This window comes from Panthera uncia (assembly GCF_023721935.1).
Source record: "Panthera uncia isolate 11264 chromosome C1 unlocalized genomic scaffold, Puncia_PCG_1.0 HiC_scaffold_4, whole genome shotgun sequence".
Lineage (NCBI taxonomy): Eukaryota > Metazoa > Chordata > Mammalia > Carnivora > Felidae > Panthera > Panthera uncia.
This window is the reverse complement of record NW_026057585.1, coordinates 59743219-59768610: the sequence shown is the minus strand read 5'-3', so window position 1 is coordinate 59768610 and position 25392 is coordinate 59743219. Positions and strand designations below refer to the sequence as shown.

At 44.2% G+C, this 25392-nt stretch overlaps 1 protein-coding gene and 1 long non-coding RNA gene across 6 annotated transcripts in view; one reads left to right on the top strand and one right to left on the bottom strand.

The window, feature by feature from the left end:
- FYB2 (FYN binding protein 2) overlaps positions 1–25392 on the bottom strand; it is a 122525-nt gene that overhangs the window by 23091 nt on the left and 74042 nt on the right. For 3 of the 5 annotated variants that reach the window (XM_049617088.1, XM_049617090.1, XM_049617091.1), the window contains exons 6-13: positions 22667–22701; positions 19415–19446; positions 15714–15816; positions 12888–13050; positions 4119–4233; positions 3988–4028; positions 2625–2703; positions 1492–1590 (exon numbers count right to left, since the gene is read on the bottom strand). In XM_049617088.1, the coding sequence (XP_049473045.1) occupies positions 1492–1590; positions 2625–2703; positions 3988–4028; positions 4119–4233; positions 12888–13050; positions 15714–15816; positions 19415–19446; positions 22667–22701 (667 nt within the window). The remainder of the gene's footprint in view (positions 1–1491; positions 1591–2624; positions 2704–3987; positions 4029–4118; positions 4234–12887; positions 13051–15713; positions 15817–19414; positions 19447–22666; positions 22702–25392) is intronic. The other 2 variants (XM_049617089.1, XM_049617092.1) reach the window with 2 other exon arrangements.
- Positions 17929–22654, top strand: LOC125912558 (uncharacterized). Its single transcript, XR_007454776.1, has 3 exons — positions 17929–18103; positions 19517–20531; positions 22183–22654. It is a non-coding gene; the product is annotated as an uncharacterized LOC125912558 (long non-coding RNA).

Sequence of the window (25392 nt, the reverse complement as noted above, 5' to 3'; positions counted from 1 at the left end):
GGCAGAATTACATCTGTCGGGTATTTATATGGGATGGTAAAGGAAATCTGAGTGAGAGATGGAACTGGACAAAAAGGGAGCTTCCATAAAATATTCACTTGCCATAGAAAAAGCCTGGGTATTCTAAAAGTCATTAAGGAGTCACTGAATAATTCTAAGAAAAAGGAAATGAGATTTGCATTAAAAAATATCAGCATTTTCACCTGGATCGATTTTTTTTAATGTTTATTTATTTTTGAGACAGAGAGAGACAGAGCATGAGCAGGGAAGGGGCAGAGAGAGATGGAGACACAGAATGTGAAGCAGACTCCAGGCTCTGAGCTGTCAGCAAAGAGCCCGATGCGGGGCTCGAACTCACGAACCGTGAGATCATGGCCCGAGCGTAAGTCAGACGCTTAACTGACTGAGCCACCCAGGTGCCCCCCCGCCCGGATCAATTTTTTAAGGGACCACAGGCATCATGCTAATCGTTTTTTGTCAGAAGCATCTAACCTGCCAGGGCCCGAGTATGCCTTCATGCGTAGGTCTAACTGACCACTGGAGCTCTACTTCCATGGTCAGGAGTACAACCTGTGAACACGACAGACAGTCTGTTGGATCTCTTGGTAGATCTAGATCCAGCAGACAACTGGACTAAAAATCATGTAACTTTCAGCTTCTACGAAGGACGAGAATGTCAAGGTAGAGTAGTAATTCCATGCCAATGTATCTGGTGACCTTAGGGAAATTATTTTATTGTCCCCTGCTCTTATAAAACACAGATCTCTGTCTATATCCATTTCTACATATTAGAGAAGTGCCTGCAGAAACTGCCCAGCCTCTCTTGTAGGCAAGAGGAAACATGGGCTGGGGCATGATTTGCCCACAACTGCACAGTGAGTAAACGACAAAGCTGTAACTAGCATCCAGAATCCAGGCCTCCCATACTGCTGGCGAACGTGTAACCTTCTCAACCACTGGTAATTAGCGCGGAGATCTTGGAGGGCCCTTTCCAGGTCTAACACCTTGAGATATATGAACCAGTCAGCTGCAAAGTTCATCTCCCCTGTCTACACATTACTTCTCTCTGGAGATGCAAATTAGAATACAGAAGTGTAGACAGGTAAAACACTGAAACTCGCAGGGCCAAGACAACATACAAGGACATAATTAATAACACAATGGCCGGTGATAACAGGGATCTATGGCAACAAAATTACTTTCTGGACTTTGCTTAGGCTTTCCTCTCTACCCTTGTTTACAACCCTGTTTCATCAATTTTTTTTTTTTTTTTCCCAAACGGATGTTGTCAGCTTCTTATTACTAGCTGTGGGTGTGGTTTATTCACAAATTGGAAAGAAGAGGCAGGTGATAAGCAGGCCTTTGGCTTTGGTTTCTGATACCCCCTGCACCGTTTCTGAGACTAGGACGCAGAGCCACAAGGCTGACACTGCGAGCTCTCCCACGGGGGGGGGGGGGGGGGGACAAAAACAACTGCCAAAGACTTTTTACCTTACATTTTCTTTCAACTTGTTTTTCTTCATTTTAAATCTGTTCTTTTCTTTCTTCAAGAATTTCTGCAGTCTTTTAAGGGCTTCTTTTCCATCTAAGCTAAGAGGAATCAGAGGATATAAACAACATGGCATTTGAGAGAGTACTAGAGAAGGAAGAGGCTCATTCCAGAACACGTCCCACTCCAGGAAGCGAGAGCAAATGCCTCATCAACCTCTGTGCTATTCTTATTTGTTTAGATGCCAATATGAAGTAACACATGCCAGTCAGCTACGAAGGGAATTATACTTCAGTACAAGCTTCATCCACCACGAATGGTCTCTATTTCGTACATGTGAAGCAAGAGCTTCCTTTCAGAGAAGATGACTTAGGGAAAGAATAGTTTACAAACTATACTGGAAATACAGCAATTCTGGCTCCTGAAATCCATGTCACCAACTTTTAATTGACTGACTGATATTACAACAATGGTGGTACATTTATTGCCCAGTTAATGATTAAAATTCTTCCAAATATGCTCTTGGGTTTTTTTAGGGGAGCTGGAGAGGGAATGATACATCCACACCATCCCACCCAGCATGGAACACTACTCCTCCCTCGAACCCTTGAACTTCTTGCTTTTGACCATTGCTGTTTTCATTTCCACAATGTGCCCTCAGTAACTAAAGTTGACGAATAAGGCCCATTTGAACAAATATTCCCGATAACACTGAATTCTTAGATATTAAATTAAGTCTAAATCCCAGAGACAGTCTTCTTAACTTGCAAAGACACAAATTAAGTCATAACCAGTGATTTCTTTCCCCAAATGCTATGATAGGGCCGAAGTGAGTTTTATTACTATTTACTTCTCCCTTTTGACTTAATTACTAACACGATATTAAAGTTCCCTACTTGGAGAGATGGGCATTTTCTTAAGAGAGAAAAGCAATATGATTAAAGATTCTAGCATATGACTGTACACAATCCCAAGTCTCTTATTCATCACAATTGTAGATTAAAGTAGCTTCTCTCTACTCATGACGCAAATCCTAAGGATGACAGAGTCAAAGGAAGATGACTACTTCTTAAAGTCTGATTTTCCTATACCGGCAATACTATTAGCTACAAAGCTAAGAAAGAGAGGAACTCACTCTATTTTTGGGTAGTTGCCTTTTGTTTTGTAGACCTCTTCATACACTTCTTCACTATTTTCTTCTGGAATTAAAAGAACTGTTTTCATGTATTACAATGACAATAGCTCAAATTCATATTTCACCAGAAATTATTGGATACCTATCATGTGCTAGGTACACTTTCATGTCAGGCACGTTTTTAAAAATATTTTTTAATGTTTATTTATTTTTGAGAGAGAGAGAGAGTGCAAGCAGGAGAGGGGCAGAGAGGGACACAGAAGTCTAAGCAGGCTCTAGGCTCTGAGCTGTCAGCACAGAGTCTGATGGGGGGCTTGAAGGGAGATCATGACCTGAGCTTATGTTGGATGCTCAACAGACTGAGCCACATTTTCTTTTAAAGTTTATTTATTTATTTGGAGAGAAAGGGACAGAGAACCCCAAGCAGACTCCGTGCTGTTAGCACAGAGCCCAACACAGGGCTTGATACCATGAACCATGAGATCATGACCTGAGCCAAAACCATGTGTCAGATGCTTAATCAACTGAGCCACCCAGGTCCCTCAGGCATATGGTAAAAATAATTAAACCCCTATAAAAGTAGGTACAAAATGAAAATTCATATTTGCTTCTCCCCTGAACCTAAGTCTGATCTGATATAGTCAAAGAAAGCAGGTTTATCAACAGATTCCATCCTTCTACCCTCTTCCTTTGCATATTTTGTATATAACATTCAGAGTCTATAAACATCACATGCTGTGTTGGATGTTGGGGCAATAAAGGGGAACCAAAGCATCCTGAATAATCTTCCCGTTCTTAGCATGGCTTTAGCCTAGCCTAATACATCAGCTTAAGATACACAGATACAATTGAAGGCTACCCTGTATAGGAGGATTTTCAAGTTTAATTTTTTTTTTTTAAATTTTTTTAATGTTTATTTATTTTTGAGACAGAGAGAGACAGAGCATGAACGGGGGAGGGGCAGAGAGAGAGGGAGACACAGAATCGGAAGCAGGCTCCAGGCTCTGAGCCATCAGCCCAGAGCCCGACGCGGGGCTCAAAATCACGGACTGTGAGATCGTGACCCGAGCCGAAGTTGGACGCTTAACCGACTGAGCCACCCAGGCGCCCCTCAAGTTTAATTTTTTTTAATGTTTATTTTTGAGAGAGACAGAGAGACAGTGCGTGAATGGGGGAGGGGCAGAGGAAGAGGGAGACAGAGAATCCAAGGCAGGCTCCAGGCTCTGAGCTGTCAGCACAGAGCCCCATGCGGGGCTTGAACCCACACACTGTGAGACCATGACCTGAGCCGAAGTCGGGCTCTCAACCGACTGAGCCACCCAGGCCCCCCCACCCACATTTGCAAACGTCTTCTTATACTTACCATCATCTGAAGCAAATGAGCTAGAGAAATCTGACCTTGTTCTGTGGGGAGAAGTAACGCAGAGACCATTAACCTGTTGTGTTGTACCTTTAAAGTCTTACCACACTGCTGAAGGGCTGAGATGCACTTACCTCCCTCTGCTGGGGCACTCAACATCGTCGTACGTCTCCTCTGAGATGGAGCGAGGCTTCCAGGCCCCCTGGCCTGGCATTTCTTTAGTGACCTCCAAGGCCTCCACATACCCACCTATAAAGAAAACAGAGAAAGTCCTGGAAGAATAGCTCATCAAGTGCTACTAGCATAAATGCATTCGCACATGTCGTGGCAGTGGAGGCAAGAACAGGAAAGGCAGATTTCATCAACTAAAACCGGATTATAATCTTGATGTGTGCATTTCTTTGGCAAACCATTTTGCCTTGCAGAGACTCAGTTATGGTTCTCTGAAGTTGGGATAATAAAAATACGGACTTTTAAGTGAGTGTGGTAAGGATGAATACATATTCATGAAAGGTGCTCGTTACCTAGTGACCAGTAACTCCTCCCTCTTCTCTGATGGCTCTTCTCTAATCTCAGACCTCAGATGGTGATATCCTCCAGGGTACAGCCCTGGGGCTTCTCTCTGTTTATAAATTTTTTTTTAATTTTAATTTAATTTAATTTAATTTTATTTTATTTTATTTTAATTTTTTTAAACGTTTATTTATTATTGAAAGACAGAGAGAGTCAGAGCGTGAGCAGGGGAGGGGCAGAGGGAGACACAGAATCCGAAGCAGGCTCCAGGCTCTGAACTGTCGGCACAGAGCCCGACGCAGGGCTCAAACTCACAAACTGCGAGATCATGACCTGAGCCGAAGTCGGAGGCTTAACCAACTGAGCCACCCAGGCACCCCTTTAATGTTTATTTTTGAGAGAGAGAGCATGAGAGCGAGTGGGGGAAGGGCAGAGAGAGAGGGAGAGAGAGAGAGAGAGAGGGAGGGAGGGAGAGAGAGAGAGACAGAGAGCGAGAGGGAGGGAGAGCGAGAGGGAGGGAGAGAGAGAGGGAGAGAGAGAGAGGGAGAGAGAGAGAGAGGGAGAGAGAGAGAGAGGGAGAGAGAGAGAGAGGGAGAGAGAGAGAGAGAGAGGGAGAGAGAGAGGGAGAGAGAGAGGGAGAGAGAGAGGGAGAGACAGACAGAATCCGAAGCAGGCTCCAAGCTCTGAGCTGTCAGCACTGAGTCTGACATGGGTCTCAAACTCACCAACTATGAGATCATGACCTGAGCTGAAGTGGGATGTTTAACTGACTGAGCCACCCAGGCGCCCCACTCTCTCTTGAAATTTAGATGATCTTATCCAGTTGTGTGGCACTTTTCTCTTCAAATTTCTTAGACCAGTTGATTGAGCGAGCACATTAGCATTTCCTTACTCCTTAGTGATGGAATTAGCCAGAAGATGGGGTGCCAGGTTGAAAAATGTACAGGGATTGTGGGCACAAGTAGCGAGCCCTGTTAACTGCAGGTGCTGGTTTATTTCACAGAGCTATATACGCTTGTCATAACCATAAAACTGTCGTATTTTTATCAGTTGGCATAGTTTGATATTTCGAGTACGGGTGATTCAGAACCATTTTCACACATGAACTGTTAATCAGAAAGAAGAAGTGATACATCTGAGAAATAAGCAAGAAGCAAGCGGACTTGTGTCAATTAAACGAACCAAGTAACAAAATTTTAACCCCTGGTAAGAAGTCAGCATGTTCGAACCCCAAACTGTCTTAGGCACGTCAGCTCCTAGAGCCGTAATGTGGTGCTTTTCCATAAGAGGTTAGCAGCAAGTTTCTCCCAGCACAAAACAAAGATGCTGCACACACAGGTGCCTAACTCCTAGTTCAAGACCACTTTTCTTTTTTAATCCTTCCTTTTGGCTGCGGCAAATGTTCAAGTTTATGGCTTCCTCTTAAAAACACAGACAGCTCCCAAATTTACATCTCTCACTTAGACATCTTTCACAAATTCTAGATTCTCCCTCACCCTTCACGTCACTCCCATTTGGTTGTCTAAATACATTATGTTCCAAACCAAACTCAAGGTTTCTTCTCTGCAAATCTGCATTTCCTGAGGTCGGTCCCAGCTAAGTCAACAGTGGCAGCTCGTCCTTTCTGTCGTTCGGGTCCCAAACAGGAAGACGTCCTTGACTCTCTTTTCTACTTGCAAATTCTATCCTGAATCCAAGCACGGCTCAACAAGTCTACCACGCACGCTCCTCCAAGCTCCCGTCCCTTCTCTCTCACGTTAGTTCCACATGCTCCTAACAGGCCCCTGATCGATCCCCTCGCATTTCTTCTTTCACGACAGCAGCCAGGATAATTCTTTAAATGCAATCAGATCACTCTGTTCTTGTGCTCACAGCCTGTCATTTGTTCTTAAAAACCCGTCAACGTAAATGTCAAAGTTCTTGCAATGGTCTGTAGAAGCCCCCACGCTATCCGGCCCCTTGTCATGTCTCTGACCTCATCTCCTACCACACTCTGCTCCAGCCACACACCTCCTGGCTGCTCTGCCCCCACACCCGGTAGGCTCCTGCCCCAGGATATTGGCACTCCTTCTCCCCTCTCCCCCGGAACATTCTTATCCTAGATACACATGGCTCTCCTCATCTACGTTACAGCTTTGAAGTCACCTATGAACACTTGAAAAATGCCACTTCTACCTCTCCTTGGCTTTCCTGATTCTCTTTCCTTGCCTTATCTTTTTCCCTGTAACATTTACTGCCATTCCATATAGCGGATATTTTATTGTTTATATATTTATGATCTGTCTCCTCGGATTAGAATGCAACCTCTGTGAGGATAGGAATTTTTATCAGTTTTGTCGACTACTATACCCCCAGCCCCCGGACCAGTGCCGGGCACATAAAAGGCACTCCAATATTTTTTAATATTAAATGATTTGAATAGATAGGTCTTCTAACAGAAGTGTTTTCTGTACTGAATTTTTAGTTATAGTGTACTGATATTTTAAATTTTCTATCTAGTGTCTCATTACATACTTGTTATTTGTTTTTTCTTCCCCTTCATCCTCCTCTTTCTTGACTGAGATTTCTTCTCTTTATTCTTTTTTCTTTTCTATTTGTTTGGAAGTTTCCATTTGTTTAGAAGTTACCCGAGTATGTTTTCAATTTTACTTCTAACACACAGGAAAAAGCACACATCCTAAGAGTACAGCTCAATGGTTTTTCCCAAGTTGAACATATTCATGCATAGAGCACATATTTCAAAAACCTAACACTGCCAGTGTCCCCCCGAGCCCCTCCCACGCTCTGTTCTGGTCGTCATTCCTTCTCACAAGGGTAGCCACCATTGTTAACGCCTAACGCATGAAGTAAATTCTGCTTGTTTCTGAACTTTTATTAATGGAATCATTCAGAATGTTTTCTTTGGTGTCGCCTACTTCAATACTCCGTGACATTCATCTGTGTTGTTGCATATAGCTGTAATTTGTTCCTTCCTGTAACTATTCCATTGTGTGAATACACTACATTTATTCATTGTACTTTAGATGGACATGTGGACAGTTTCCAGTGTGAGGCTATTATAAAAAGTTCTGCTATGAACATCTTGTATCTATCTTGGTAGACTGAAGGATGCATTTCTATTGGTACAAGAACAGGCATGGCGTTGCCAGCCATAGGCATACGCCGGACTTTAATAGATACTGCCAGACAGTTTTCCAAGGTGAGTACCCCAGTTCACAGTCCCAGCAAGTGTAGGAGAGTTCTAGCTGCTCCACAGCTTCACTAACACTTGGTATTTTTAGTCCTTTTTACTTTAGCCATTTTGGGTGGGCAGGTAGCGATACCCCATTATAGGTTTCATTTCACTTTCCCCACGACTTAATGAAGAGCTCTTTATTATGTATTTACTTTTTGAATATCTTCGAGTGAAGTACCTGTTCAAGCATTTTCCTAATTTCATTTTTCTGATTTCTATTCTTCTTATTTATTTATTTTGAGAGAGAGGGGGCCATGAACGCATGTGCAAATGGGGGAAGGGGCAGAGAAAGACGGAAAGAAAGAATCCCAAGCGGGCTGTGTGCTGTCAGCATGGGGCTGAAACTCATGAACTGTGAAATCACGACCTGAACCAAAATCAAGAGTTGGATGCTTAACCGACTGAGCCACCCAGGTGCCCCTGATTTCTTTTTTATATTTTCTGGGTACAGTGACGTTCACAGAAGCTTTATATATTCCATCTGAGTCCTTTGTCATATATCTGTATGTACAGATCTCTCTCTCTCTCTCTAGATATCTGTATATCAAATAACATCTTCCACTCTGCTCTTGCCATTTCACTCTGGTATCTTTTGATGAATATATCCTAGCTATGCTCTTCTAAGGCTAACGTAAATTAATGCTACAATTAAAAACCTCAGGGGCGCCTGGGTGGCGCAGTCGGTTAAGCGTCCGACTTCAGCCAGGTCACGATCTCGCGGTCCGTGAGTTCGAGCCCCGCGTCAGGCTCTGGGCTGATGGCTCCGAGCCTGGAGCCTGTTTCCGATTCTGTGTCTCCCTCTCTCTCTGCCCCTCCCCCGTTCATGCTCTGTCTCTCTCTGTCCCAAAAATAAATAAAAAACGTTGAAAAAAAAATAAAAAAAAAAAACAAAAAAACTTAGACTGCTTTGTGAGTTACCTTCTCAAAGTATGTGCTATTAATGTTCAGTATTTTTTCCCCTCTCCCCAGTTTTATGTTCTTGGTGTTTTTTCTTTTTTTTTTTCAGTTGATATTTTTGGTCAGCTTTTTTCTTGCATCCAAAATTCTCTATCCAGGATTATCTTCCTTCTGCCTGAAGTATATGCTTTAGAATCTCCTTTAGAGATTTCATTTGGTGATAAAAGTCTCTTTTTGTCTGAAAATACCTTAATTTTTCTTATACTGTTGACCTGCATTTGCACGGGCTGCACAATTCTAGACAGACACTCAGGATCCTTCGGCTGCACTGTATTCAAGTTACACAGTCTTGTTGAGAACTCAGCAGTCAGCCTGCTTGTTTCTTTCTGGGTGACTGACCTTTTTCTTTGTTTGCTTTGAAGATATTTTCTTATTCTTCAGTTTCTTTAAGATCTAACTAGGTGTGTTCTTTTATTTATCCTGCTTGAGAACTTTGGGGCTTCTTCAACTACAAACTGATTATCTTTCCACAATTCTAGAAAATGATGAGACATTATCTTTTTACTTTTTCCACTTTCAACTCTTTCTAAGGCCCCTTTGTAGAACTCTGACTTGATGTCACTTTTAAGATTTTTTTCTTTTATCCTTGAGGATTCTTATCCTCTCATTCTTTCCTATCATTCCCTACGGACTATGTTGGGATAATTTCTCTGAATCTATCTCCTAGTTCCTTAATTTCCTATTCACCCGTGTCTAATCTGATATCACTCCCTTTCTATATCACTTTATCAAATTACTGTTTATCTCTATCAATTCTGTTTGTCCCCTGTTCCTATTCTTTTTACTTTTTAAAATCTACTATGATGTTTTGTATTTAACAACTCTCATATCTGTACTATCTTTCAGGTTGGTTCCTGTTGTCTGTTGTTCTGCTGGTCTCCAATCACCGTGACTTGTTTGCTTGTGTGTTTAGTAATTGTGGCCTATGAACTGTTAATTTTTAAAAGTATACATTGTGGAATTACTTGAAACCTAGGATGGAAGGAGGCTGCATCAAAGAGGATTTTGTGTGCTTCTAGCAGTGATCTGGGAGGGCTCACAAGTTGATACACATTAGACTAAATTGGGTTTCCTCTGGACCACACACATAGTAGTGGGGATTTGAAATGCAGGTGGGCAAGACGATCAGCTCATGGGAATCTTTTTTTTTTTTTTTTTTTTTTCCCTTCAGCCAGCATCAGGGTCAAAACGGACTGGTTTCGGCTCTCTGAAGCAATACTTTTTTTAGATTGTTCGTTTTTACAAGAGGCCTATTTGCATAGGAGTATAGAAAGACACGCCATTGTCTTTTTCTTCTCAAAATTTTCTGTTTTCCTGCCCACTCTCCTTGACTAAGCATTTTATGCTATTGAAACAAGTACTGCAAAGAGCCATTAATGGACCCAGCGACTCCCTTTGTGCTTTCGCGGCCTGTGCGTTATGTACAGATTACTCAGAATAATCTTCTTTGCACTGTTTTCTTCACGGCATAATCCTCAAATCTATAGTGACTCCTCGTGGGCAGTCCATAATTGCGTGAAAACAGCTTTCAGCCCCCTATTCAGGGCTCTCCTTTAACACTTTTATTAACTTCAACTTGTCTTCCTCTCCTTTTTTTCTTTTTTTTTTTTTTTTTTTTTTTTTGCTATACTCCAAATTCAGTCTACCCACTTCTCAAGGCATGGTTTTGATTTTATGCCAACTCTGTGCTTTCTCATGTGTCATTAATATCACCAGAAATGTCTTTTTTTCCCCCCTGTTGTCACATTTATTTTTGAAAAAAAAAATTTATCATGTTCGTAACATTTGAGATCTAGCCTTTTATAACACATTTATAAGAACGCAACACAGCATTTTAAACTATGGGCAGAGTCTCATTCATTCTATGTGGACATAATCCTTTGAGGTCCTGACGTTATACAGGAGTCTCCTATTATAAGCTCACTCGGGGCAGGCCCCGGGATATAGCTCCTGTCCTCTGCGTAACACTCCGTCAAAACAGGGGCTCAAGGGATTCGGAGCTCAATAAAAACCCTCAGGCCAAGTGTAGCTCTGGCATTCACCTTCCAGGGCTCCCGGTTCCTGCAAATATGCGGATGCTTTCTTTTTATATCAGTTCTGTGATACTTTAATACATCTTCCAAAAATGTAACCTTTACTTGTCTTAGTCGAGACAATTATTCAGGTTGTCCAATCTACCACAGTCACACTGAAGTTGGATTTCTTCTTTTATTCCTTCCTTTCACAACATTTTGTCGGGGGTTCTCCAGTGTGCAAGACACTGTTCCAGGTTGCAGAAATACAGAGAAAAATACCACATGGTCTCTGATCGCGTGGTGCCCACCGTGTACCATGGGAGACAGACACATAGCCCATGAATTGTAACGTAAGGGATGCTCTGCTTTTTTTAGATGAGGAAATAAACGAAGAGAACTAACACTAACTGAGCACACTAACTAGATACTTTATGTGCATTGACAAATGGGCCTTGGAAAATAAGGCGTATTATTCTCATTTGCATATGAAAGTCCATAAACCTCCCAAGGTTATGGGATTAGCATACAGTGGTCCTGGGTCCTAGAACTGCTTCACTCTAAAGCCTAATGTGGAAATGTGGTCATTCGGTTGCTGTTTTCATGTGATGGAATCAGAAAGGAGTGAGGAATTATGTCCCTGGAGAGCAGGGAAGAGGAGGATGGACGGAAGTAAGGGAGACCTCAGAAGAAGTGACTTTTTAAAAAAATTGTTTTTCTTTAATGTTTATTATTTGAGAAAGAGACAGAGAGCATGCAGGGGAGGGGCAGAGAGAGAGGGAGACACAGAATCGGAAGCAGGCTCCAGGCTCTGAGCTGTCAGCACAGAGCCCGACCCGGGGCTCGAACCCACAGACCGCGAGATCACGACCTGAACTGAAGTCAGCCGCCTAACCGACTGAGCCACCCAGGCGTCCCAAGAAGTGACTTTTAAGACAGATCTTGAAGGATGCCTAGGACATCAGGAGGTAGAGAATTAGGTAGAGAATTCCAGACAGAGATTGGGCAAAATTACAGGGGCATTTCAACACGTGACTTGGGAAATACAGAATATAGCAGAGTATGCAGGGATGTGGCCAACTAGTCCAAAGGCAGATTTTAAGGGGCCCTGAGTCCATCTCGTGATCACTGTGTTTTTATTCTTCTCATAACTGATTTGTAACATGTGAAATGTCAGTGGTTTGCCATGGTTTATTGGGCTGGAGCAGACATCTGTTTTGTCTACCTGCTATCTTCTTTTTCTCCCCGATAACAGCCTTTTCCTTTTGCTTGGGAAATCCTTCAATCTGAGTTACTCAGTTTTGGTAGAAGTGACTCTGCCCCCAGCTCCAGGGGTGAGTGTATGGCACAGGCTGGGCCAACCACAGCATCATAGCTCCCATTCATGATGGCTGGATCAGTGATGACATGTGACCCAATCGGAGCCAGTAAACCCAGATCTGGGCCTTTTCTCCTAATGGGTGAGAAGGTTACAATTTCTAGTGTTCCCCTGGGGTTCCCAAGTGGATAGGGTATAAGCCCGTTAATGCTAGAAGCCATCTTGCCTCCGGAAGGGTAGGATTTGTCTGAAAATGGAGCCATGCCGGGGGGGAAAAGCCAAGAGGAGGAGAAGTAATATTGAGTCTTTGTATTCTATCTGCGGACGCGGATCCCGCCATGGCCAGACTTTCCTCAAAGTGAGCCTTTTTTTTTTTTTTTTTTTTTTTTTGCTTAACACAATATGATGTGATTATTGTTACCTATAATCAAGAGTCTTGACTAACATGAAATAAAACACAACCTCAATAAAGTCAGCTAATCATACTGTGTCAATTATTTTGGCCCACAAAAAACAACAGGAGCTGGCAGACACACAAAGAAAGTATTTGCTGAGTACCTATTATGTGACATACGGTCAGATCTGGCCCTGACAAAACCCCTGTGAGGTCCACAGTATGAGCCCTTTTTATGCATGAAGCAACACTGCAGGAATATGAAGTTATTTCTTACATAGCCAGTAAGATTTGAACTCTGGTCTCCTTCTACATCCAGTGCTCTTTCCATGATCTGCATACCCGTGTCACTAGGGCGAGTTACCCGGTACATAACAGATGTTCAATATTTGTAAACTAATCTACAATCGTGGACACGCACAACTTTAGAATCACGTGGTGACGGTGAAGAGAACCAGGAAGAACACAACTTACCGTGGCTTAAGGAGTGTCTGGCCAGCTTTGGGTCATGGGGGCGGGGCTTTGTCTGGACAGCGATGATGCTCCCAGTGTCCTGTTTCCCGGGCAGCGGGCTCCTGCTGCCTCCGTGGACCTTCGTCACCTTGTTTCTTCCCAGCATCCCTCCAGAGGCAGCCCCCTAAATGCACGCAACAGGGAGAGTGCTGCTGAATTCGGATTTACCTGCTCTGTGTTTCACTGACTTGTGCTGTTCATTCATTCATTTCTCACGGATGGCAATGATCTCTTATGGTACTGAACGCAGTCTCCCTAGACTAAGTTTCACAAGGATGCATACGATGTCTTTGGCTCGCCTCTGAATGGTCACCGAAGGCCCGGCAGGGAGGCAGCCCCCACCCCCGCCTGGAGGCAACCAGCATGAAACACAGCACTGACAAAGCAGGCTCTTCCTATATTTAATCTCACCTCATCCCCATGACACCCCATTAGGAAAATATTAGTCCATGCGATAAAGAGTTTAGAAGGGTTAAATAACTGGCCTCTGGTCTCACAGCTAATAGTCGACCAGGGCAGGGCTTGAGCTCAGAGCCCCGTTCTCTTGACCACCGAGGGATGCTGTGTTCCTTCTGCCTGACATTTCATCTTCCCACCTGCCATTTTTTCTGTTCCTCCTCACTTCCTTTCACCCCTCCTCCCTCCAGGGTTTGTCAGACACCAACGCTGAGTTCTGGTGATTGATACAATGGGCAGGGTGGCCTCTACAGCGATCACGGAGACGATGCACAGGAACAGTTAAGGTACCATGGGGCCAGCGCTATTTACAGTTGTATTGTTCACTGAGACGGAAGCAGAGGAGGGGAGGTCAGTTCTCTAGGCTGGGAGACAGGGTGGGGAAAGACTACCAAAGCAGGTCTTATTAAAGTGTATTTTAAAATGTAAGTAAGAGATTGACTGAGGGGATAAAAGAAGACCCGATGCACAAATCAGCACGAGCAAAGCCACGGGGGTCTGGTCAAGGGTTAGTGTCCTCAGACCAGAGTATGGAGGCTGACGCTGAGGGCGGAGTGGAAGGAAGAGGGGAAAAAAGAGATGTGAAAGATGGGACAGAATGAGGCTGAGTGATGCAGGGTCTTGTGGGCGAGGCTGCCTGTGGGCTCCACTGAGCCTCGGGCAGCAACCCGAACGGATGTGCATTTCAGAAAGATCTGGATGGATTACCAGAAAGAGGCCCTGGAAGGACCAAGGGGAATTACAGCATTTCTGGCCATCTGTCGGACAACAGTGGGAGATTACGGTCCTTCCGGCTCCAAGTGGGCGGGAGACTTGACCAGGACAATAACCTCTTGAGAGTAACTGGGAAAAAGCTGACGTATTTAACAGATATAAAGGATGGGGTCTCCCCAGGTCTTGGTGGGACCTGGGCAAACTCAAAGGCCAGTACAAGGAGGGGCATTCTTTTAAGTCACACAGCCAAGAATGAAGTTTTTAATGGGGGAAAATGACAGGGAAGAAAGTCAGTTTCATACACGTGCCTTCCTTCGCTGTGGCCCCTAATAAAGTGGGGCAGGGCTCCCCTCGGGCTGTCCTTGGGAATGCTTCCGAGGAGGCTCAGTTTGAGCCACAGATTATGTTTTTACTGACTTACCATTTACATCTGACCCCGAACACCACTGCTACTCCACCCACCACGTTTATGTAAAGGAATCCAAATACTTTTGATTCCCAAACTCAAATCCACTCTCGGAAAGCAGGAATATGTCCCTTTAGTGGTGGCCTGACCCCATACCTGGCTCTTGTCAAACAGCGAGCACGGATGAAGAACAAATCCCCGCTTTTGCTCTTTCGCGGTCAGTATCCCTAACCTTGCTCCCCTATTGCCTTTTTCATGCTCCTGATTAACCCCTTCCTGACCTCGGCCTCATCGCCCACTTACGGGCTTGCCCTCTCTCCGGCCTCATGTGCAACGCCGCCCCCCTAACTCTGGTCCCTGCCTTTCATAATTCGTGACTTATTTCTTCCTTGAATTATGCTGCTTTGTGACACCCTATAAACACACAACCCGGCCAGCCTGGGTCTCCAGGCCCACAACACCGACGACCTGTTGGATTCACCCAAGCCCTGTAGATGGAACTGAAATGATCTGAGGTCATAAGGTAGGCACATCTCAAATAGGTTCTTAGAATGTTCTGAGCAGTACAACTGTCGAGGTGGTAGCAACTGTCGAGGCCTCTGACCACTCCAGCTGTTCTGAAGGGGACAGTGTCAAATGGATACAGAGACACGCATATAGGCGGTATTTGCGGACAGGTAATAACTAACAACACCTTTCATTTTTATGGTAGTTTAGGGTTTACCAAGCACTTTTACATACATTACTTCTTTTTATCATCACTAGCGAGACAGAATCAGGATGGGGCTGAAGATGATACCTGGGTACAGATTATTTCTTTTTCTTTTCCACATGAGATGGCCTAGCTGAGAAAGGAAGTTGTTTCAAGCCGGAGTACGCGCCTGAAGGAGGCCCCTCCTCCAGGCTCCTTCTTTTGCAGGGCAGAGCACCTGAATGGCTTTCCCTTTATGTCTTGCCCCCAGAGCACTTGGCTGAATCCACACTAGTCCCAGCCCGTCTCCTAAAGCCTGCTTCAGGACTAATGAGTGGAAAATCCAAGGCTAGAGCTCTGTGTTACGGTCACGTTCATTTCTTTGGTAAAACACCCAACACCCACTGCGTCTTCTGACTCTGGACAGCTGCTGTCACAGCCTCGGAAAGGTCCCTCCATGAACTGCTCCTATAACATGGCTGGACTGTTCTGTTGGCCCGGAACCCTAGAACACGGATACCTCGAAAAGACGGCTTGAATGTAGATCCCTTTCTGGTTTTCGAGGTGCCAATTCACACAGCTCCTTTTCCTTCTCTTTTTTACCTTCATCTTCATGTGTAGGGCTTAGATGTGAAGAGATAGCAGGGAAAAAGTCAGGTTTAGAGTGTTTAGATCACAGTGTGCCCCCCCCCCCACTTTAATGAAATGAATGGAAAAAATGAATTTAAACAGACATCAATAATCCCTCTTCTCTCCCCACCTTCTTCTAAGATGAGGATCAGGTCACCCATTAGATCATCTCGTTGAGTTTCTATCTGCTCCAGTCAATGCCAGAACGAATCCCTGCTTAAAATCTCCCTAGGAACTCGCCATTGACTATAGGATAAAATATAAGCCCATTGTGATCTTACCGCAACCTTTCTTTCCAACCTCGTCTCCCTCTGCTCCTTCCCTCCACTTTTGCTCTAGACTCTCACATTCCCCAAACCTACCAGCCTAGTTCAAGCAGTTCTTCCTTTTATCTTTTTAAGTTTTTTTCTTTTTTTTGGCGGGGGGTGGGGGGGCGGGGGGAGCAGAGAGAGGATCCCAAGCAGGCTCCGTGAAGTCAACGCAGACCCTGACGCGGGGCTCGATCTCACGACCATGAGATCATGACCCGAACTGAAGTCTAGAGTCTGATGCTTAACTGACAGTCACCCAGGTGCCCTGCAAATCTCCCTTTTTATTTACTATTTCCTTTATCAGACATGCCTTCCACATCTTCTATTGCTGGAAAACATGACGGCAATTTGTTCTCAATGTATCTGAATTTCTCTGAATCTTACCTCCAAGAATCCTTTCCTGATTCTCCCAGTCCTACCTTCTTATCTGCTGCCCCAATAATGTGTCCTTCCATCTTGCAGCTTAACACATTGTCTATGGATCTGCCTCCAGTTCGTTCACTTTGCCTGGTAAACTAACAAGTTACAAGGAGGCAGAGCTCTGTGATTTCTGTATCCCAGCACTAGTGCTGTGTAATCCATGGTGGCAATAGCACAGTCCTGGCACAGAGTGGTACTTAGTACTTAGTATTCCCGAAGGAAACGAATGACCTCCATGCACGAGAATACAGATGGCAGCTGCACCGGAGGGAGTGTAAGAGAGGCAGGGTGGACGGTGTCATGAAGAACCAGGACAGAGGACCAAGGGACAGAATGCTGGAGAACATCAACACCCATATGAGAACTTCTGCTTCTGGCATAGTGAACTAGATTTACAGCCACAATTATATGGAAGGCAGAAGGAGAGGAGCCCTCAAAGAAAATCAGAGAGGGGCCACCACGGGAGGAAAAGCACCAGAGAGAGCGCTGTTCTGAACGACAACGGCAAGAGTTTTAAGGAGTTTCCTTCATGCATCTCAAAAGTGAGCACTCACACCCACCTTTAAGGCCATATGCTAGTTCTGTGATGATCAGGGGCTGTGAAGGAGGGCTGGGTTCTAATCCCCAACATCCCCCTTTCTGAAAGTCTAAGACTTACCTGTCTAAAAAATCTAATTGTATCATTTATAAATGAATGGTCACAGTGCCAGTGTCCATGGTTACCATGAGAATGAAATGTGATAAAAATGTTGAAAGCCTAGCACTGTTCAGAGCACATAATGGGCCCTCAATAATTGTCAGTGTACTTTTCTTCATGGAAGCATTTGCTATGTCAGAAGTACCCGATTCTCCTGTTCTCACCACACACTGCTGGTATTTCTCCTAAAGCATTAACTGCCTTGTTGACATTATGTCCTTTGTAACCTATGTTCCTGTCCTTCAGGCCCTTGTCTGGTACTTTCTACACAACTGGACCTCCATAAATGGTTATCAAATCCAATTCGGTATTGTGAGTTCTAGGGAGACTCTAAGGAAATGGGGTACATTATCCCTGCTTTGAAACTTGTAATTCCCCCCGATCTATAGTATAAAGTCTAAATCTGTGCCATCCAATAGTGACTACTATCCAGGTGTGGCTCTTGAGCACTTGAAATGTATCAGGTTCAAAATGAGCTGGAAGTATAAAACATATCTGGATCTTGAAGACTTGGCATGAATACAATACTATAAAATACCTCAGTATTGATTACATGTTGAAAGAATATTTTGGTATACTGGGATCAATGAAATACATTAATTTCACCTGTTTCTTTTTACTTTTTAACATACAGCTACTAGAAAACTCTTAAATGACATCTGTGGTTTGCCTTATAGTTCCTTATAGTTCCTTATAGATGGGGCTGGTCTAAATGGCAAATAGACAGCATGGGACCTCCTGGATCCCCCTCTGTATGTGCCCCTGGCTTCGTTCCTGCTGCTCCCACACTGCACCTTATGCTCGGGCCTGATCTTTGTTTGTGGATTCCTGGACCAGCCTCACTGTTGAACAGTATGTCTTTGCTCCTACTTTTCCTTGGGCCTGGAACATACATTCCGACATTTTCACCTGGCCAATTCCTACAGGTCTTTCAAGAATAAACTCAACTGTCAACTCTTCAAGAAAGGGGGCCCAGAGCCTCATCTCTGGGCTTCTATAACCTCTTAGCAGTGATTATATTATATTGCAAAGTCCTACTTATGTGGTCATCTGCCTCCAAAGAGCTCCTGACCCCCAACCATTCTGGCCTCCACTCCCATCTTGAACCAAAGGCAGAGAATATATTCTATTCATTTTTGGACTTCAGAATCTAGCGGCATCTGAACAGGGGTAAAGCTCAATAAACATTGAATGAATCATTCGACGTGTGCTTACCAAGTGCCCAGCACCCTGCTAGAGGGTAATTATGGGAACCATGAATTGAGGCAGGCAGGCCAGAACTCAAGGAGAAACATGAAACGGGCTTCCCCTATGATCCACTGCTTGCGTTCGTATCCTCGGTCAGAAAATTCTGATACTTCTCCAGAGTTCACTGACCGTGTTTACCCTAATGTATTAAAAATAACTCCAGGGGAAGAGTGACAGACACAGACTCTGAAGAGGCGGGTAAGAGGCCGGTAATGCCCTTGCCAAGACTGTGCTCTGAACCTACCAGTAAAAGAGGTTTTAGCAATACCAAGAACAGGACAACATGGGCCCTCCTCACAAGGAGCTCTGACGGGAAGGAGGTAGAGGAGAGTGAGGATGAACTGGCATGTTAGCAAATAAACGACATACAGCAATGTCAGCACCAACTTGTGACCTTACAGAGAAGGGGCTGGGTACTTCTCTCTGAAGGAGGGGAATTAAGAAGGTTTCTTACAGGAGGGGGTGTCTGATGGTCAGTCGATGTTTGCCAGATCATCAAGTTGGGGAGTAAAGGCACAGAGACTCAAAACAGCACACTGGATTTGGGAAACTAAGGTCTTGGGGAGTCACGTGATCGTTTTATGCCTATTTGTGTGACTCCCACAACCCAGGAGCCCCTGAGGGTAGTGGTCATATCGCACCACTGCTGTAGTCCCCGCAGTTAGAAAGTGACTGGCTAGTGACGTTGGGGGTCTCAGTAAGTGTTTGCTGATGAGTTTGGCGTGGGCTAGAACAAGGCAGGAGGCAAAGGCCGTGCAGGAGCCCTGAGCACCTTCTCTGTACCAGGCACCTTGCGGGGCACGAGGGAGGCTGAACCAGGCCAGTTTGCCCAGCTGGCCCACTGAGGAAAACTAGTTCAGTCATCCGAGGGTCAGTGGTTGGATAAATGTTTTTCCATTTGAAGGTAAAACTCACCTAAATTCTCCACGGAGACCACTCTTCCAAGGCTGAAAGTAAAGAGGAAACTGGTCATTTTCATAAATCAATCCAAACCATGCCTTTGTTGTTTGCTTACAGCCCATTAGAGACTTGAACAAAAGATGAGGTGAGGCCCGAGGACAGAGCAAAGGCAGACACGGACAACAGAAATTTCCAGGAACCATGAGAGGAAAACAAGCACCCCCAAAGCTACGGCACATGCCAGAAGAAATGTGTAATTTGCTTAGAAGAACTCATTGTCCTCTGCATGCTTTTCCAGGAAGGCCTCTGTAGAGGAAAGACTTTCTGGTCACTTGAGGAAATATGTGCTTGGGATATTGGGGCAATGTTTCAGTGGGCAGAAGTGGTAAATGAGTATGTAAGCCATGCTGGGGACTCTCCCTTGCTGGTCGTGCCCCACCTTGATCCAAAGTCAGCTCTCATATGATCTAGATTTGGCTCTGTTAAAATTACGTCCCAGTGACCACAACAGAGCTCCTCGTTTATTCAGTCGTCACACAGATCTGATTCATTCATTATTCTGAATCTAGACAAGAATACTGAAGAAAACAGAAAATATCTAAGCCTCGAAAATGCTGTCACCAAGACCAGCCTCATAGCTCATTTACCCTCCTTTGAGGGTAACCCCACAAGCCTTCATTCGGGGACTACTGGTTTTTATTTTCCATAGAATTCTAACAAACTGGATGGCAGCGCAGGTAAAATAACACGTCAGACGGACCTCTGCTGCGTTACTCACAGGTTGTTTTCTCTCTCTGAGCCTTGAGTTCTCACCTGGGAAATGAAGCAGAGATACTACCTCGGCGGGGAACACTGAGGATTAAGTGCTCCCACATTTGCACAAGTGCCTGACGCACAATAAGGACTCGGCACATGCTTTTCCATGTGAAAGACTCCCTTCCAGACACAAAGGTATTGACAAAGAAATCCTAACTGTCCGACAGGAGACAGCAAACACCCTTGTGGTGGTCGGATGTGAAGGGATCTAGCTCCGAACACCTGACAAGGGCCCAAAAGCATTTCACCAAGAAGAGCGTGAACTATGCCCACTCAGTCCATTACGTTCCAGAGGATTCCACGTCATCAAGAAAAGGTGAAGTCAGATTCCCCCCACCCAGTTAAGAATACTGAGATTGGGGCGCCTGGGTGGCTCGGTCGGTTAAGCGTCCGACTTCGGCTCAGGTCGTGATCTCACGGTCCGTGAGTTCGAGCCCCGCGTCGGGCTCTGTGCTGACAGCTCAGAGCCTAGAGCCTGTTTCAGATTCTGTGTCTCCCTCTCTCTCCGCCCCTCCCCTGTTCATGCTCTGTCTCTCTCTGTCTCAAAAATAAATAAACATTAAAAATAAATAAATAAATAAAATTAAAAAAAAAAAAAAGAATACTGAGATCAACAGGGGCGCCTGGGTGGCGCAGTGGGTTAAGCATCCGACTCTTGATCTTGGCTCACGGCACGATCTCACGGTTCGTGAGTTCGAGCCCCACATCGGGCTCTGCACTGATGGTGTGGAGCCTGCCTGAGATTCTGTCTCTCCTCTCTGGGCCTCTCCTGCTTGTGCTTTCTCTCCCTCTCCTGCCCTCCCTCCCTCCTCCCTCTCTCAAAATACATAAAAACGAATACTGAGTGAACACAATTCATTTCTCTAAGTTAAGACTTAAAAGTTAAAAATACTTTCAAGCTTTTTAAATTTTGAATGGGATAAACTCTAGCTATTTATGGATTTCACCTGTGCAGAAAAGTTTATCATTTGGTGATGTTGCCAGATAACTGAAGCCAGTTTTTTTTTTGGTCTTGTTTCTGGAAACTTTTAAAAATCAGAATGGTTCTACCCTTGTTAATAAGAACAACAATCATTTATAGTTTTCTAGCTATAAAGTGGACCCACTAACGAACAGTCCTTTGCAGCAAGTGTAAGAAAGCAAGCAGAAACATGTAAGATTTGACTAAATGAAGACAATGAGAAAAGAGTAAACTTTAACTGACCCACAACATGAAGTTAGCACCTACTGTGTGCCAGGCATTACCTACTCTGAGTTCTCCCAGCGATGATGAACCCCCTTATTTACTGAGCACCTACTACAGAAGATATGGTAACCACAAGGCATATGCTTCCTGTCCTTACAGAGAATACACATTTTACACAGACATAACTGGGGTTCATGACCGCAACAGAAGCCAGCACTTACTATTAAACTGTTCACCTGAATTTACCTTATTCTCATTCCTACAATGACCCCAGATGTTGGTACTTTTTTATTTTTTAAAAAATTTTTTAAATGATTTAAAATTTTTTTTTAATGTTTATTTATTTTTGAGAGACAGAAACAGAGTGTGAGCGGGGGAGGGGCAGAGAGAGAGAGAGAGAGAGAAAGACACAGAATCTGAAGAGGCTCCAGGCTCTGAGCTGTCAGCACAGAGCCCAACTCAGGACTTGAACTCACAGACTGTGAGATCATGACCTGAGCCAAAGTCGGATGCTTAACCAACTGAGCCACCCAGGTGCCCCATAAAATGATTATTTATTTTTGACAGAGAGAGAGAGAGACAGAGTATGAGCAGGGGAGGGGCAGAGAGAGAGGGAGACACCCAATCCGCAGCCGGCTCCAGGCTCTGAGCTGTCAGCACAGAGCCCTATGTGGGGCTCGAACTCACAAACTGCGAGATCATGACCTGAGCCAAAGTCGGATGCTTCACCCGCTGAGCCACCCAGGCACCCATGGGTACTTCTATTATCTCTATTTTACAGGTGAGGAAATGGAGGTTCAAGATCACACAGCCAGGAGCTGGGATTGAGGCCAACAGTGATTCTGCCTGAACCCTAATCAAGCTGTTCCAAGGTGGCACCTACACTGTGCCCATGAGGAGCCAGCAAATGTGCCTTGAAAGGGCTGGTCATTCTCGTGAAAGCACAGATATGCACATTTGGCTTGTGCCACAGCAGTCCTCTCTCTGAAGGGACAGTTATTAAAGGCCGGTTGATGCTGGCCGCCATAGATAAGGGGCTTAGAATGGATTGGGACCAGATTCTCTCCCCCTTCCACATTTTCTATCTCTGTTATTACAGGCCTCAGGCTATAGAATCTTAACAGCTGGAGTCTTGGAAAACCCTCAGGAATCAGGGGAAAACCAAAAGCAAAGGCTTTTCTCCTTGCTCATAAAAACAAAATACGTTACAATCAATTCTGTATACCTGTTGTAGTTATAAAGTTGGTAAAAAGAGCAAACAATACCTTTTGCAGTTCTTCAATTTCGACTTCGTAAGTTGCTAAAATAAATACGAAAAAAATTATATCAAAGGCAGTGTATTCACCCATTCCGTACAGCACCCAGGATTCAAGCGATTACGCAAGACTGCAGAGTTCAGTTTTCTCAGCCTTCAGAATGCGGATCTGTGTGAGGCTTTGTCTACGCGGTTTGGGAAACTCTCGGATCACTGATCAGGGCTTTAATCCACGTGGGGATTTCCAGGATGGAATAGAGAGTCAGTGAAAACACTTGAAACAATTTTCAGTGTCCTGTTTTGGTAAACAGATGTGCACCCAAAGCTTAGGAGAGAGCACTGAAATTTCGTGGTAGCCATAAGAAGGGGAACTTGGAAGGGAAGGGAAAAAAGGAACCCCCCCCCCCCAAAAAAAAAAGCCTAAATCTAACTTCAACAAAACGAACTCCATAGCACAGTTATAAGTGTTTTACTCTATGACTGTTTTGTTTCCTTAGTATCTTTTTTTTTATTGTTTATTTTTGAGGGGGGGGGGGAGGGAGGATGGACGGACACAGGCAGGGTAGGGGCAGAGAGAGAGGGAGACACAGAATCTGAAGCAGGCTCCAGTCAGAGCAGAGCCCCATGCAGGGCTCCATCTCACTAACTACGAGATCATGACCCGAGCTGAAGTAGGACACTTAACTGATTGCGCCACCCAGGCACCCCTCCTTAGCACCTCTTGAAAAGAGGAGACTGGCCACCAGCTAAGGTTGGAATTCCTTTCGATTGTTTCTGAGAGTTCTGTGGAACGTACTGAGTGATGGGATCCCAACTTTAATGATTAGCAAACGCCAAGGAGTGGCAAGAATGTGGGTTCAGAGCCCAGTCCTGCCACTTCCCATCTATGGGATTGCAGACAAATTCCTTCATTTTCTTGAGTCTCAGTGTGCTCATTTGAGAAAGGTAGTTAATGGGAAACCTCCTTACACAGTTAATGGGGAGGTTAAAGGAGATGATGTAAGAAATGGAACATACTTAGCAGAGCACCAGACATTGTATAAAAAGTGATGTTTTTTTTTGATAAATTTGCTTATTTGAATTTTCTTTCTTGAAATGTCATCTATAAAAGTTTTTTCCTTACTGCTAATGAATATATGGGCATAATAGGTAGGGCTCTCCCTGTTTTTCTTTTCTTTCTTGCTGCTAGGGTCCTGAAGGTTTTGTTTAAAAAACTGACCAAACAATATGTTGCATTTCTAAGCCATCATCATTCTACACAGGTAGTCCATTGATAAAAGAAATGAAATCCTAGGCTTTCTTTAGGGATTGCCTACAAGTGACTACTGAACAAAGACCCAAGATTCTCTATGTATGATTAATACTATGTGCTTCAACGTGAGTACCTGTACACTTTTACTTTTTACTGATTTGTGAATCAAAAGGTATTACACCTTGCTATTGCTTGCTTTAAAACCTTTGTTTAGCTATTAATATGTTACAATCATATTTGCTTATGATGCAATTTACTCCATGCCCATTCCAAGTATGGCTTTTCCAATTTCAAAAATGTTAATTTCCCTCCCCTAACTTATTATTTTTTGCTTTTCAAAAAAGTAATAAATCACGATCTTCTTGCTTCTCGTTGCCACCTGGGGAGAGGGGAGATATTATTATCCTGTCTTAGAGATGGGGAAAACGAGGCTCAGAGGAATCTTACTTGCCAAGGCTCGGACACAAAAGTACACACGGAGTAAATGATGCGTTCATAATCTGACGATGCTCTTTAACAAAGTGGAGGTGCCCCAATGATAAGTTTTGCCATCACAACTTGCTCCTAAGGTAGGAATATAAAGGACAAAGGACTGTACCCCGAGGGGTTAGGAAGGGACTAGGACATAACAGGAAGATGCAGTCCACAGCACTGGAGCCCTCTCTCTCCACTGAAGATCTTTATCCCAGCTGGGGAAAAAGGAACCTATCAGAAGATCGTCTTTGGCAGCCTCCAACGGCCCGTACCATAAAATGACCACAGCCTTTGGCTTTTTCTCCACGTGCTAACTCTCTGTGTGGCCTTGGAAAACCAGGAGGTGAGAGCACTATTACTAGTAACATACAGAAACAAGAAGCAGCAGTGGCTAATAGTTTTTACGCTTACAGATAGCAGGCACTAAGCTAACTGTGTAAATGCGTGATTTCACTTAATTCGTACAGCAATCACCAGTGATACATTTCACTAATGAGGAAGCAGATGCCCAGAGAGTGACATTACTTTCCCAAGGTCATTCAGTTAGCAAATGGCTTTCAAACTTCCTTCCAGCCATGATTCATTCCTTTAAATCGAATATCACCCACAATGATGGGTAGAACTCTTATTAATGTTATCCTCAAGGGTTTCTAGTACTCCTCAGGAAGCACAGTCTGAATGGCTGGTCTAAATGACCTCTGAGGACAATTCTGCAGAGCTTCTAGAAAACCTTAAACCCTGCTTACCCCAGTTCTGTACAAAAGGGCAAAGCCTCAGAAAGGCTTGGAGCTATGTGTTGAGCTATGCACCCCAGAGGGGATGGTCTTGTAACATCTTGTTAGATTTAAGTCTAAGTATTTCTCTTCCTTGAGAAATTGTAAATGTTATGAAATTTTCTGATTTTATTGTGTCCATTGCTAGGATATAGAAATAAGATTTTTTTAATGTCCATTTTGTATCCTGTAACCTTATTGAATTCATTTACCAGTTCTAAGAATTTTTTTTTTTTT